The 14,959-nt window shown below is 49.1% G+C and overlaps 1 protein-coding gene across 4 annotated transcripts in view; it reads right to left on the bottom strand.

Moving 5' to 3' along the window:
• Positions 1 to 14,038, bottom strand: part of EDA (ectodysplasin A) — a 67,950-nt gene extending 53,912 nt beyond the window's left edge. For 3 of the 4 annotated variants that reach the window (XM_034064242.1, XM_034064243.1, XM_034064244.1), the window contains exon 1: positions 13,675 to 14,034. In XM_034064242.1, the coding sequence (XP_033920133.1) occupies positions 13,675 to 13,938 (264 nt within the window). In that variant the 5' untranslated portion in view covers positions 13,939 to 14,034. Of the gene's footprint in view, positions 1 to 13,674 lie in introns of all 4 variants that reach the window. The other variant, XM_034064245.1, reaches the window with a different exon arrangement.
• Between the last annotated feature and the right edge of the window lie 921 nt (positions 14,039 to 14,959).

The raw sequence follows: 14,959 nt of genomic DNA, 5'->3' as shown, positions 1-14,959 counted from the left end.
CCAAAGAATTCTGCTTAATTTATGTGCAAACAGTTATGTTATGGAGATATCACAGGGGGAAAAATGAAACTAAGAAAACCAGGATCCTGTAAGAAATAATCCAAGTCTTTTCAGTCTGAAAATGTCAGCATTATGCAAGGATAGCAGAAAACTGAGGATGATCTTCATCCTCAGCATGAGACTGGGAAAAAGCACAACATTCTTATTTACCAAAGGGATTCTTGAAGTGGAAAACATGCACAGGGACAGGTTTCCAACTGGAAAACTTAAAGCTTAATTCAATTTTAACCTAAAGCAGTTTTTTAAAGACTATTGGAGGCCCAGAAATAAAATATTTGAGAGGTGTGAGACTGAACCAAGGATTGCTTCTGTGCTCCTCAAAGATCCATAACCCAACCTCCCCTGAAACAAGCCTGCAAAGAAGATGTCTCATTCCCCTTGCAGCTCTTCGCAGACACAAACAAGTGACCCAACAGCTGAAGCAAGGGCCACAAACCTCAACTGCTCTCCTTTGGCAGCACCGGGACATGGACCCAGCACCTCACCTCAGGTGTGGATGGTGCAGAGCAAAACCAGTGTGGATTTTCTGCCACAATAAAGGAGGAAGGTTGCTGAAGAGCCTTGCTGCACCAACAGGGAAAGTCTGATGTTTTCAGGGGGGGTTCATGTAGCCTGAGGGTGAACCAAAAGCTGAGTGCAGTAAATACCAACTCCTGCTGAAAGTCATTTCACTGGGGTCTTGGAGAACGCAGGCAACAGGAGAGGAGCAGCGAAAGGGAAACCCTGCCACAGACATACAATCAGCACATGCACTCACTTGCTTACCCAACAATTAACATAAGAGACATGTCGGCATAGCCATGACCAGTTGAGTGACAGCTTTACAGGCCTGAAAGCTATTCTGTGTAGGGAATCGACAGCGTGACACAGCCCGTGCAGTCCAGACACGAGCCCTGAATGCCAAACGGTACACACAGCTGTCAACATACTTCACTGATATAATAAACTGAAAATGTATAGAGCTGCTTGGAAAAAACACCCATCCCAACACATTACATGCTCCACTGCCTCCAGTTGAACAAACCAGTTCTGAAGCATGCCAGAGTTCAAGAGCTTTCAGAATACCAGGTAGCTGTCTCAGAACAGAGCCAGGCTGGCCAGAGGAGCAGCTGGTAGCACCATACTTCTGATAGAAAGAAGCACACCCACAAAAGTAAGCAAAGCATCCAAAAGCTTTAACAGCTCTACCAAGAAGCCATAATGTCTTTGTGTCTTTTAAGTGCTTATATTGTGAGCCTCAGGGCTCTCAAAACCATAGTTTGCTTCAAGGCTCAGCACAGGCTACTGTAGTCCCCCCTCAAAATTACCCTCTAGGCCACTATAGAGGGCAAACTCCTCCGATGACACTGCTGGACCTCTCTCCAGTAGAGAGCTGACAACACAACCTGTAATGCTGTCATCGTTCCCACCCAACAATCAATCCATAGCTTCTTGACTGTCTTCAACAAGATGCTGGAAGATGCAGCAAAGTCCAATGTTGTCACTAAAGCCTCCATACCAACAAAGCCCAACTCTGGTCATCTTCTGCAGATGTAACACTTGATACTTCCTAAACAGGTTAACAACTCTCTCTTTCCCATGGACAGATCATGTTGGACAAAACCTTTTGTAGATGAAGAACCCAAACTCAGCCCAAACCAACCAATAATTCACTATTTCTGAAACAAGTGGCACAATTCATTGTACTTAAAGCTAAAATTGACAACTATGCAGGACTGCTCATCCTTCCTGCAACTCAAGCTGTTGAACACATCTTCACAAGCCCTCAGTCAACCTACAGTAACACAGCCCCTACACCAGACCTTCTGAAGGCCTGAAAGCCATTAGTACATCAAGCCCAGCTGCACCAACCAACCCAAGAGCCACAGCAAGAGCAGCTGCCGGGGATGCAGGACCAACAGGGCATCACTTACAACATGGACAATCTCCTCAATCTCTAAACCACTGGTAAACACCATAAAAATTTCCCCACAAAAGTCCAAGATATTAAAACCCAAAGTACTGACCTTAAAAAAACTAAAAGACAGGAAAAAAACCCAACCAAAAACCACCAAGAAACTGCCCTGGGTTTTGTTACTGTTTGTACATTGCAGGCAGCCATCAGCCTGACACATAGCAACACGAGAACCCACAGGCGAACCGACAACATGAACCACGGGGCTGTCCAGCCCACCCCATGTATTTTCTTGCTCTTTGCCAGACCTTTCCCCGAAGCACAATTAATCTGTGTTTTTTCCTTCACAACCAAGCTCTTTACTAGCAGGAAGATTCAATTTGGGTACATTTTACTGCAGATAAAGACCAGGGAAGAAGAATTTCTGGAACAGCAATAACTCCAGCTCAGTTCTAGAGACATAAGGCATATTTCACGTTAAGATGTCAGTTACTAACATTTAAAGCTAACAGTGTCATTTGCCCTTCAGCTAGAAGAAAGGCATGTAAGCAACCCTAACTAAACTAAAATTTCCCCATTGCAAAGCATTTCTGCCAGGAATCACAAACTGAGTATCATGTTTCTTATGCTCTTCCTTGTACAATAACCCTCCAAAGCCCATGCTTAAAGTATGTTTTATTACCCAGTATTATACACGCCAGCCTTAGAGAGCATCCTACACGTTGTTTTGAACCAACTTCACATCAGTGCCTTTCTGTATCATAAAATAATATCCAAATAAAGGGGAACAGCTGGACTAGAACTAATGTCACACTTTATAACTTGAACTGTTATTGATATTCATAGTGGAGAGCCCTATTTCTTAATAACACAGTTTTGCTTTATTCTCTGAAGAAGCAATAGGACAGATGGGGTGGCAGATGAACGCGTGCCATGGCAGCCCACCTCTCCCACAGACCAGAGTTAATGCAAAAGCTTTCTGTTCCAGTGGCTTTAAAACTGGTTTTTGAGCTATGCGGCTGTACTTGGCCTTGCTTTAATTAACCACTAAATGCCAAGTAGTCAAACAAAAAGCAAAACCCATTTGTTATCTTGAAGCTGCATCTGCTCTCAAAACCTCCAGCGGCTTTTTGTTGCTATTGTTCTCGGTTTGGGCTTCTTGAGAGAGCACATGAATGATAAAATCCCTAGGTAAATATGTCAAGTGAGGCCTTCCCTGTCAGCCATAGCCTTGGGCTGTGATTTCTGCTCATGACATCAACATTTCTGCTATTTGCCAGATTTCAGATAGCAAACGTGGGTCCCCTGGAAGATACCGGCACTGCTTTTGTACACCCGCAGCAGGAGTATTTAACTGCTTCAGTACCTGATCCAGGCAAGGAGCTTGAAGCCACACAGGAGCTACACCAGCATCTGGCCAAAAGTTTAACTGCCCAACTGCTCCCATTTACCACCATTACCACTTACAAAACTGGGGTTTCCAGCATGTTGAGATATGGGAAGAAGAAATGGTTCTGAGTCAGGAAGATCCATGAGCTGGGGCAACAACAGCCCAGGGGTCTCTGGATGTTTTCTTCTGACCCCAGATGCAGCCACCTGCATGCAACTGGGCTCAGAAGCCCAAAAACCTTCATTAGAGAGCAGCAAGCTAGTTAACATTTCAGCCAGAATATCTTCTTGAATAGTTTGGTTCAATGTTGAGTACCTGGGGAGAAGAACTCAGTTATTCTCAGCTTGAAATGACCCTCAGCCCTTACCTCTGCGATGGGTTTTCAGAGGGACCCAATGGCCCTCATGCTGGGTGCTGCTGGTTGGAGCAGGCTGTGAGGACAGAGGGAAGGGGACAGGGCTGTGCTGAGTGAGGGGAAGCATCACTAAGGCACTGAGAAGCCCTAACTTCCATATCACTTCCAAAGCAGCTGGTTATTCTGAAGAGCAAGAGGAAAGCAGCCTTGCAGAGCAGGGAGGAAAGAGCTGACAGCTCTTTGCTGCATCTAAGTGTAACGTTCTTTGGCAAACCCAGCCTGTTGTTAGAGATGTGTGCCAGACGCCTGGATCGGCAGAGCTGAGCCTGCAGGAATAATGCTTTGTATTTAACACTTGAAGACCTCAACTTCCGAGAGCTCATCCTACCATTTAATACCAGCCAGCGCGCAAAGACAGCACATATGGAACCGACTAAGGCGCTTGATGCAGCGCCTATAAATTGTCCAAGCCTTGCAGCCGCACATGAGAGTGCTAACAACAACTGTGCAGTACACATTTGTTTGAAGTCAGATCCTGCTTTTATTAGGGGCGTGCTGCTTTTCTCTTCAGAGCACTGCACCGGCTGCTGCTCCTTGCTACGTGACTTCAGTGCTGGCTGGGATGTGTGCAGTCAGGGGTGATGCTGAGGTAGCAGGGTGCAGCCGTGGATCCCAGATGGGAGCACCAGTGGCATAGTGCAGTGGAACGGGGCTCTCTCCGCCTGCTGCTGGTGTTGAACCTGAAATGAGAAGCAGCCCCTATGCTGGCATGCACAGGCAATGTGCAGGACAGAGCCCGCTGTGAAGGGCTGGATGTGATATGGGATCTATAGGGATTAAAACTGTCTTGGCACAGAGGCTCTCTCCATCTCCTAAGGAGCAAAAGGTCTGGTGTTTCTTGTTGATATGGTGTCTCACTGGACATGAAGGGCAAGTGCAGCTGATCACGGTTGGTGCTGAGCCCCACAGGCTCAGCTAAAGGACTTTTCCTGCACACATTCTCTTTTCCTACCTCAACTGAGACAGCAACATCACTAGATCTGTCTGAATCTTATCACTGCATCCGTAAAAACAGAGTCCTGCTGCAAAGCCCAGCTGTGGCTTACTGAAAACCCATTCATGAACATGTACATAGCCTAGGAGAGAAGCTCGTAGAAGGAAAGAGGTCTCTGTGCGTTTCCTTTCCATGAGGGAAAGTCTCCATCCTCCCATGAGCTTTGCTACCCATGCACCTTTCCCACTAGCAGCACTGCTGGGATTCTCCACGCTTACAGCTATGAAAGGACAAGCAAACCCAAACCAAACCCCCACAAACACCCCAAGCAACAGAAGAATGTTCCCCAGAAGAATGCTTGTACACCAGCAGAAGCAGCACCAGAACAAAGTGGTTTGGGGTTACTCAGTCTCACACTGAGTTCTGAATGGTTCTTTTCCTTCAAAAATACAACCAAAATAAATGACAAAATGAAATCCCCCCCAGAACCCTAAAGCAGCAGCCGGATACACTGTTTGTGGCCACACTGTGCTGGTGACTATCAGGCAGATCTGGCTCACAAGCCTTGGTGTGGAAAACACCTTTCCCCCACCATATGCATAATCTTTGCTACCACCAGAGCCCGGAAAATGGTAGAGATGCTGCAAAAATCACCCATCCCTGCCTCCGACCTCAGATATTCCATGTGCAGTCCACTCATAGCATTGGGCTTTCAAAATCTAAGTTCTGTGACCTGCAAAACAAGAAGGGCTTTGGGAAGGGATGCAGATGGGTCAGCACGGTGATCCCACTGCTCTGCCAGAGGAGCTGGGATGGAAGCACAGCATTGCCTGTCAAACAGCTGCACTCTCCTCATAAGCTTCTCCTGTTGAACACCACTGATTCTGCACAGCCCAGGAATGTCCACACAAGCCATGTTCTGAGTCAGAACAGCTCTTTCCCACAACAGAAGAAAACTCCAAGTCAGCTGTAAAGACATTGCTTAAAAGAACAATAATCACAGAATGATTTGGGTTGGAAGGGGCCTTAAAGCTCACCCAGTCCCAATCCCTGCCATGGACAGGGTCACCTTCCACTGGAGCAGCTGCTCCAAGCCCCATCCAGCCTGGCCTTGAGCACTGCCAGGGATGGGCAGACAGACTTCTTGTCTTTAGGCACTGGAGCTGCTCTCAGGTCTCCCCTTACGGAGCCTTCTCTTCCCCAGGCTGCACAAGCCCAGCTCTCAGCCTGTGTTTCACCCTTGTGAAATGACAGCATCCCTTAGGAAGGATCCCGTCTTCCCAGCAAGAGTTAACACCATGAACTCCGCAAGCACGGACAAGCCTATCCACAGCTCAAAGGCAGACAACCTACTAATTTAGTTCATTATCATTAAAAAGGTAGTAACAGCTGCAGTTAAAACCCATGTGTTGTCATTCTGCTCTCTAGATACACCTCATCAGCTGCACATGCAGCAATCCCTATTTTGATCGGATTTTTCTGCCATAGGGTATGTTTAATGGGAAAGCTTGAGCTTTCCCAGCAGAAATGCCACCCCTCAGAGGTCCTGCAGCCCCAGGCTTCCCAACACATAGACAGCAGAATGGCAGCATCCTGAGACTGAGGTTAAAATGACAAATACCTTTGTTGAGTCTGAACTATTGCTTTGTTGTCTCAGCAACAGTTCCAGATACCAGCTTCAAATGATTTATCCTATTTTCCTGTCCATAGGGAAAGCTTTTAAAGCACTGGTTAAGGTTAGCAGTAGATCAGCAACTTATTTGCATGGTTGAAGGAAATAATTACTCCAAAATGATATCCTGGATTAATTTCACTGATCCCAGCACATGGAGAAGACTGGAAGGACCATGCAGAGTGTGCTTAGGCCATTAGAGCCTGCCCCATGTGGCTTCCACAGCCCCATGAGAATGTGTCTCAAGACAGATTTAAAGCACAGAGGTAAAATGAAATTGCAAAGCCATGCAACACAACATGCAGGGACCACAGTCCCATGCAATACATCACCTTGCCACATAATGCCTGCTGCAACACCATGTACAGCAATGCCCAGCGTGGCAAAGCCATGCAATGCAAGGCCATGCAGCATCCACCTCTGGAAAGCCACATGCCACACTGCTCAACACTCACTGATGCAAAGCCATGCACTGCAATCCCACCCCATGCAACGCCAACTACTGCAATGCCATGTAACACATGCAGCACAAAGCAGTGCATGCAGCATGAAACACAATACTGCACAGCCATGCAATGCAACCCCATCTCATGTAATGCTCACTGCTGCAAAGCCATGCAGCTCAAGCCCACCCCATGCAACACAATGCTCACTACTGCAAAGCCATGCAATGCATGGGCACCCCAGTTTTCTCAACATGTTTAGGTCTTCTGAATTAATGGGACCAAGACAGCAGCACTGGAGGCAGCAGGATCCCTCCCTTGCCATGCACAGACAGGAGGCACAGTGCAAAGAGCTAAATCACTTGCAGGTTTACATATAACTTCAAGTTGCTGTTGTCTTTCTCCTACTGCGAGTGCCATTTCTGAGACAGTGCAGATAGACTGCAGCATAACAAGCTGAGGTGTAGCTTCAGCAGGAGGATACTGGCACTTGCCATTTGGAATGCATTATAGCACTGGCATCTCATCAATAGAGCCTTGCATATTTAGTACTTCGCACTTACAACAATTTTATTTGGGCTTATGGAAAGAGCTCATTTTAATATCCACCCATCTGTGAGTAATTATTTCTGTTATAGTAGCATTCAGGCCCAACTGGCATCAGCACCATCAGCATACAAAAACAGCGCCTTTCCCCACGAGTTTAACAAGGGAGCTCTTACAACTGCAACTGTCCTATAAAGACAGTTAACTATTCTGAAATTGCATCCAAATCTCACTGTAACACTGTACTTGTGCACAATGAACACTGACAGATTACACATCTTCATTGACACACTTACCACTTACTCATTGCACTCAGTGCTTTACAGCCCCACAAACCCCTCAGCCTCTCACACATGGGTTACCTTTTGCAGCCAGCCACCTCTAAAAATAACATCCTCTTCAAGTGTTGAAAGACATTAAAATATAAATTCATTAACATATAATAAGAGTGGAATGAGAGCTTTGCATGCGCTGAAGCTCTCAGGGTTTGGCTTCCAGTCAAGAAAAATATATTGGATTAGTACAAGAGCAAAATTAGGATAGTGTGCAGTTTAATTAGCATTACAAGATGCTACATGTGTATGGAAGAGCAGACAAGATTTATAGTATTATGCGGTAAGAGAAATAACGTTAAAAGGTTAGAATAATATCAGTTAGATAAAGCACTATGTACTGAGGTTAAGTGAGAGATAACTTTGGAATGGCACCGAGTGTTCTTAAAAACACAGGGTTGAGTGTTTGCCAGTTAACTCATCTAAAACTGGGGAAGAACCCTGCAACTTGAGTCACGTGGAAGGCAAACGCTTACTTTGGCACCAACCACGCTCTCCATCAAGGAATTCAATAAATGCTGATAAGAAGTCCCAGTCCTTGCACAAAGCTGCAGTGTTTATCCTTCACTGAGTGAGAAGACAATAAAAACATAGGAAATACAGCAGAAAGCCCAGCTCCAGAAGGGAAGACAGGGCAGAGCTTGCAGGAGCCTGGAAGAGCAGCAGGCATCGTGGCTCCATGCACACGTTGTTAATTACATCTTGCTCCCTTCATGATGTCTACAGCACACACACACTCGGTGCGTGCTGCTGCGTGCACCCCTCAGCATGGGCAGGATGCTGGGGCCAACACCATCCTGATGTTATTCCTCTTCCTCTGTTATTTGCATTTTCTGTTCCCAAGAAGTTATCAGCATTTCCATACTCCTCCATGAGTTGAAGCCTGTCCTCCCCTCCTCTCCTCTCTGTGCATTGCTGAACTCATTTCATACCGGTCCCCCACTGGCCGCAGAATGAGGCTGCCTCCTCTTCCTTACGTAGAGAACCCACCTGATGCTGACACAAGCTTAGCTATCCTCACCAGCATCCCCAGCACCTTGAGATGTCCCTCCCTGGTGAGACTGCTTGCAGCCAACCTGCGCTTGGAGACCCCAGAGCTGCTGCTATTCATGTGTTTCCTCACTGCTCCCCCCTTTCCAGTTGGGAACTCCTAAGCTCCAGCCCTCTCAGCTGAACAGCTCAAGAGTGGGGACATCCCACTGCCCACAGCAGTGTCCATATCAGTAAGGACATGGAATGAAACGCACCTGAGCAGCATCATAAATAAGCAACCCAGGAAGGTGTCACAGGCAGAGCAGAGCCCCAGCATTGCACCAGCCCTGCAAATGCGATGGTTCCTCCACACACTGTGACTTAAACTTGCAACACAAGCAGGGATGCACCTCAAACCCCTGGGGCAACACTCCCACTGCACTTCATTCTCCAATTAACACAGCAGTCACTGCCATTCTCCTGACACTCAGTCCCATTTTCGTGTTTAAAAGGAGGAGTTGATGGATTCATGCCAGATTATGCAAAGAATATTCATAGGCATAGTAGCAGAAATATGGTTTCTATTTGATATCAGGCAACCCCATTCCAACCCCCTCTTCCCGGCACAGAATCCAAACCTCATGCCGCCTCAGGAATTTTATCCTCTCAGTCAAGGGATAGGCATTACCAAGATGTGAATGAAGGTTACCAGAGCCCCAAAGTGTTATTAGCCAGATAACACACTGTGGTCTCCCTTTATTGCCCTGTAAGTGCTTCCTCCAGCTACAACCAACACCTCTAATTGTAATTTGAGGGAAACCCCATGATGAACTGCATGCATAAACACCGTTTTCTTTCTGCTCTATGGCCCACCTGCACCCATAGCCTGAGATCAGAAGCCCTGAAGCCCTAAAGCAGGAGCCCTGAGCAGATATGTAAAGGTTTGTATCCTGCAGAGCTCTGCACAGAGGCTGCTTTCAGAGGAGGCCAATATTGCAGAAGTGTCTCCAACACAACACTGCACTCAAAGCTTTCATCATACTGTCAGGTTTCAGTTCATTCCTGATCCATCATGTGCCGGTGCAGCCTCCCGGCTTGGGATGCAGGAACCAGGCACAGGCATGAAGGTGCATGGATGAGTTTGGGGAGGGAGAGGTCTCTGGAGCTGCGTTAATGCCATTCAGACCCTTTGACAGCATGCTGTGCGAATCACACCTCAATGCCTTGACTCTGGAACTGGGGTAAAAAGGGGTAAAATGACTGCACTTTCACATTAGGGAGGCAAAAGACACCAGGGTGCCCCACAGCCCAGCACCAATTGCCTTCTGCTTTTACACTTAGATAAGTCTTGCCTGGATGTTCTGACCAACCTCCAAAACCCCATTTCAGTACCGAGTTACTTACACTAGTCTGACAATGTCACTTAGAGAATAAACAGCAACAGGTACCTGCCCATCACGCCCTGTTTTCAGTGGCAGAGGGTGGACAACAGGCTAAGTGTAAACGACAACGAGATGTCCATCTGCCCTCTGCATCCAACAGCCTTTCCCACAGCCAGTTAGAGGCCAAGAGGCCATAACCCTTGTCCAGGTGAAACTGCCCAAAGACCACCAAGAACTACTGTGCCACAGCATCCTGACCAGACACAAAACACACCTATATTGCTCCCTTAATCTTTCCCAAGTAAAGGCAGTGATTAATTCTTACTCAATATAACAAAAAGCAGGTACATATTGACTGAGTTGCAGACTCTTGCTGTTATTTCTTTACCTACAACTACAAGCAAAATACTACATCACTTCTAAAGCTTTTTTCCTGTAATTTATCTAATGAGCAAGCAGGCTTTTAGAAGACAGGTGTACATTAACAGGGTGGTGAACAGCCTAACGACTGCTGCAATCAGAGGAGCCTGATGGAGGGATACAGGTGGGAAAGGGAAGAAAACGAACAGTTTGGGTGTTACATGTGTTGCTTTGGTGGAATTAAAAATACCAGCAGGAAAGCAATGGTATTGTCAGGAACAGTGATGGAAGCACTGTCATGTCCCTTGTTAAAGGCGAGAGATGAAGACCAAGGAACAGACACCTTTGGCACCAATGATGGTAACCCAATTGCTGCTCAGTACACTTCTTCAGCTGACTCAGCAGCCCCACAATCAGTTTGATCTGCCATATCTGATAGATACTTGTCCTCATTCCAAGAGGCTTTGGCATCTTTGAAGCCCATCTCAGGACACTCACAAGGGCCTGTGCTTTGCTGGCATGACATGGGCTCTCTGGGTGAAAAAGCACAGAAACATTGCCCTGTGAAGCTCAGGCATTACAGGGTTGATGGGTTTTGATCTAGTTTAAGCATAAGCTATTTTAATGGGTGGTACATAACACCCTGCTGCCCGTTCCCCACGAGTGAGCACTAATGAACACACCAACCCAACCACTGGGGTATGCCCCAGCACACCCATCTGGAGGGTGTTTATGACACCGGTCAGGGCTGATCGCACCACCGCTCCCCAAGTCACATCTCAGAGGGACAGCAACCGGAGAGTGGATGAATTAAAGCAGCATTAACAAACTCTTCATGTCGGAGCCAAACCGGTGATGCAACACCCGCAGCTTCTGGGACAAAGATGTGAACTACAATGCCTCAATCCCTGCCATGAAAAATTGCCCTTGTATCTTAAATGAGTTACATATTTGAATACCCTGTAAGACAGGGGAGCAGGGCGTTATCGAGCTGCCAAATCTCACTCCTGTCATGAGGTCATTTCTGGCACACAACCAGGTGAGATTGCAGCCAAAACCTCAGTGATGACCATCACTTCCCAACCTTCCCCTGCTCCTCTCCCTCCTGCCTCAGGTCAGGAAAGGAAACCCTTAAAACAAAACAAATCAACAACACATTAAAAGAAAACCCAAAGCCCTAAAAATAAAGAAGAAAAAAGGGTCAGGGTGGGGAGTGTTTTTGGTTTTAAATCAGCTTGTATAATCACAACACATGCAGCCCTTCCCCAGCCCCTTCACTGACAATGCTTCGCATGGCTGAACACAGCAGAAGGCCTTTGGGAGGGCCTTATCTCAGAACATGTGGTTTGGGATGCTGGATACCCCAGTGCACCACAACTGACCATTCCTGGGAGAGAAACATCACTGATCAGACTGCTCGAAAGGCTCAGTGATTTCTGCTTCATTTAGGTGAGCATGACTCCTGAGACACGTACATGGGGCTGCACTTTGGGTTTAGCAGCAAGCACAGTGATGGGTTGGGAAGCACCCAGGAACCCCCTGATATTTTTCCTAACATTGATGATAACTATTTCAGCAATTTGGAAACACCTCATTTATATCTCTATATTCACAGCACCCCAAGACATGGAAGTGGCTGTTTTTAGGTCACACATCATCTCATGTGAACAGCGAGGCAGAAAACTGAGGAACAGGCGAGCAGCACTACTACAAACAGTGTTCATTACACGTTGTCACAGCACCAGTCTCCAGACCGAGCGGTTGCAGTGCCAGCAGTTCAGCTGTGCTGCCCCTTAAGCTCAGTGCTTTGTGTGTCCTTACTACAAGCAAACTTTCTCTCACCACCAACTACTTCAATATGTCCGGAAGGATTGTTCATCTTGTGCCTGACAGGCCAGATGTAAAATAAAGAGATAAAGAATTAGCGTTACCTGATCTGGACTATGTCAGCTGTAGAGAGTGATGCTTGGATCTTCATACGCATCCAGAGACATATTATCTGACACTGCAATTTATGAATGCCCCAACTATTTACCCTGGTATTTCATTATCCATTCACTGGAGAGCTCTAAAGACTAAACAGATCCAGCATGATAACACGAAAGCAACTTCAGCCGCATGCTATTACAAGGCAACCTAAGAATCCCAACACAGCATCGAGCTGCTGCAACTCACTTCATGCTGACACTGATCAAGCACTGAAGGGACAAAAGCGATGACCAGATAGCTCAGGTTCTCTCCAGTTCAATGCTCCCTTAGGTTCACTATTGGAAGCTGCAGGACCCAAGTGCCAACTGGAAGGCACAAGCCTGGCTTCCCAGGAGCAGCTGATGCTGGCACAGTGGAAGGGCTGCCCATTGCCAAGTCAGAGCTTCCAAACTCGCAGCTTTATCGAAGCTACTTTTCCCTGCCCCTCACCCCCTGCATTGATAACCAGCATAGCGAGGACTGCTGGGGCACTGAGGGAGGGCTTTGTGCCTCCACTCCCCCAGACCTTCATTAGGACCCCCCAGCAAAGCCAGCCCGCACCTTTGGGGAGCAGACCATCTGCTCATGGGGCTCAAAGGGGAAGAAACTCCTTCCTCCAGCTTACCCTGCTTGCAGCAAGGGTTCGTGCCTGGAAAAAATGACCTAAGTTTGCGAGCAGAGGCCCCAGCTCCGCTCCTGCTCTCCCTGAGGCTCTCCGGACCAGTGAGCCCCCCTGCTCCCCACGGCTCCATGCACCAGTGAGGCGAAACAGCGGCAGAATCCCAGTGTCCTGCACGGGTCTGACTTCCAAGCAGCTGGGGGATACGGAGGCGGCTGCACTCGGTTGTGGGGCAGGAGGGGGGGAATGGTTTAAACAACCAAAAGCACCCCAGGAGGACAGAGCAAGCACCGGGCTGCGCAGGAAACGGGATTTCCACCACGTCACGAGGGTGCAGGACCCCCTCATGGCCGGGATTCGGCCGTCTGCCCCCGGGCTGTGGGGAGCGGAGCCGACACTATGGGGCTGTCACGATGGAGCCACGGGCAGCAGGTGGAACACCCGCGGTCCTGCCGAGACCCCCGCACCCCGGCTCCCCCTCGCACCTCCAGCATACCCGGTTCTCCGCAGGCTTCGCTCCCGACGGCGCAGGTCGGGGCTTCTCCCCCCTATTCACCACTCAACACAAGGGAGGGTTTGTGTTTAAAGCGCTGCGGGCCGGGGGATGGAGGCAGCACCAGTGCGGGACCCCCTCCGCCCGGCACCCACCGGCACCCACCGACACCCACCGGACCCACCGACACCCACCTGCTGCCTCCGCTCCGCACCCTCGGCGATCCGCTGCGGCCGGCCCGCAGCCGGGGGCCCCGGCGCTGCCGCTGTCCCGTCCCGGCGCGGCGGCGCTGCGGGCTGCGGGCCGCGGCGGAGCTCGGAGCGCAGCTCCAGGTAACAGCCCAGGGTCAGGACGTGCAGCGCCAGCGACAGAGCGAAGAAGCCGAGGAAGAGCCTCCAACTGCCGCAGGCGCAGCCCCCGCGGGGCGCAGCCGCCTCCCCCCTGCGCTCCGCACCCATGGCCGGCGGTGCGGGGCAGTGCGGACCCGAGCGGTGAGTGCGGAGCGGAGCGGAGCCGCTACTGCTCCATGCTCGGCCGGGGAGAGCCGTGCAGCGGCTGCCCCAGCGCCACGCCAGCGGGCGGGGCTCCGGGGGGGCCGGGAGGGCAGAGCCGAGGCGGAGCTCCGCCCCGGGGAGGGCAGAGGGTGGGAGGATGGAGGGAGGGAGGGAGGGATGGAGAGAGGGAGGGATGGATGGATGGACGGATGGACGGACGGACGGACGGATGGTTAAGCACATATACACAAATAAGAGCATCCCCAGCAGAGATAAAGCTGTCCTCATGCCACTCTTCTTGGCCCTTGTCAGGCCATACCTGGAATACTGTGTTCCGGTTTGGTCCCTGCTATACAATAAAGATGTGGACAGGCTGGAGAGGGTCTAGAGAACACCCAAGGCATGTGAGGAAAGGCTGAGAGAGGGGGGCTTGTTCAGCCTAGAAAAAAGGTGGCTCATGGGAGACCTCATCACCATGTTCCAGTATTTAAAGGATGGTCACAAAGAAGGTGGAGACTTTCTTTATACAAGGGGTGATGGGCACAAGTTACTCCTGGGGAGATTCCAGCTGGACACGAGAGGAAAATTCTTCCCAATGAGAGCAATCAACCATTGGAATAAATACCCCAGGGAAGTAGTTAACAGGTTAACAAGAAGCTCAGCATGACCCAGCAATGGACACTTGCAGCCCAGAATGCCAACTGTATCCTGGGCTTCATCTAAAGAAGCATGACCAGCAGGTGGAAGGAGGGGATTCTCCCCCTCTGCTCTTCTGAGAACCCCTTCCATCCTTCCCCCTCCATCAGTACTGTGTTCAGCTATGGGGCCCCAAACACTAGAGCTCTTGGAGGGAGTCCAGAAGAGGCCACAAAGATGATCAGGGACTGAAGCACCTCTGCTCTGGATACAGGCTGAGAGAGCTGGGTTTGTTCAGCATGGAGAGGAAAAAGCTCTGGGGACACCTTAGAGCAGCTCCCATTGCCTA

Source organism: Melopsittacus undulatus, chromosome 6 (genome assembly GCF_012275295.1).
Source record: "Melopsittacus undulatus isolate bMelUnd1 chromosome 6, bMelUnd1.mat.Z, whole genome shotgun sequence".
Lineage (NCBI taxonomy): Eukaryota > Metazoa > Chordata > Aves > Psittaciformes > Psittaculidae > Melopsittacus > Melopsittacus undulatus.
This window is presented reverse-complemented; position numbering and strand designations above follow the sequence as displayed.